General features: G+C 52.3%; 1 protein-coding gene across 1 annotated transcript in view; it reads right to left on the reverse strand.

Moving 5' to 3' along the window:
- Window positions 1-375: 375 nt before the first annotated feature.
- The window catches only part of LOC107704005 (uncharacterized), a 1,744-nt gene continuing 1,509 nt past the window's right edge, over window positions 376-610 (reverse strand). Inside the window, exon 2 of the mRNA XM_016506828.1 lies at window positions 376-610. Coding sequence (XP_016362314.1) covers window positions 376-610 — 235 coding nt within the window.

Below are 610 nucleotides of genomic sequence, written 5' to 3' on the forward strand. Positions count from 1 at the left end.
GTTCTGGCATCAGGGCATGCTTTGTTCAGGAAGATGTTGAATTCAGATGGTGAGTTGGCATAGCCAAAGGGACACCGTATGAAGGTGTACTGTCGATTGGCAAAGGTGAATGCCAGCTTGTGTTCGTCATCAGGGTGGACGGGGATTGTCCAAAATGCCAAGGCGACGTCCATTGTGGAAAGGATCGTTGAGCCTTTGATTTTCGGAATCTCTTGGTCCAACTGGGTCATTGGCCATCGTGACAAGGGTACTTGCTGGTTAAACTTGCGATAGTCGATAGTGGGCCGCCATTTGCCATTGGGTTTCATGACTGGCCATATCGGAGCAGAGTATGTGCTGTTACAGGGCCGGATGACCCCCTTTTCCAGCATGGAGTCAACAATTTCTCTTTGAGTCCTCTGCTTCCTTGTGGAGGGCATCCGCCTCACTCAGGATCTGTTGGATTTGTGCGGCGAACCGCGAACCCGGTTCCTCCATGGTTGAGTCATTTGAGGGGCTCTGGGCCTTGACGGTCACCTGTGCAGGTGATTCTGTCGTGGGCTGTGTTGAGACAGTGTAGACGGCGAGGTGAGTGTCGTCTGTGATTTCTGATCGGCAGACGCTTTCTCTG

Source organism: Sinocyclocheilus anshuiensis, unplaced genomic scaffold (genome assembly GCF_001515605.1).
Source record: "Sinocyclocheilus anshuiensis isolate Anshui unplaced genomic scaffold, SAMN03320099.WGS_v1.1 scaffold2532, whole genome shotgun sequence".
Taxonomy (NCBI): Eukaryota; Metazoa; Chordata; class Actinopteri; order Cypriniformes; family Cyprinidae; genus Sinocyclocheilus; species Sinocyclocheilus anshuiensis.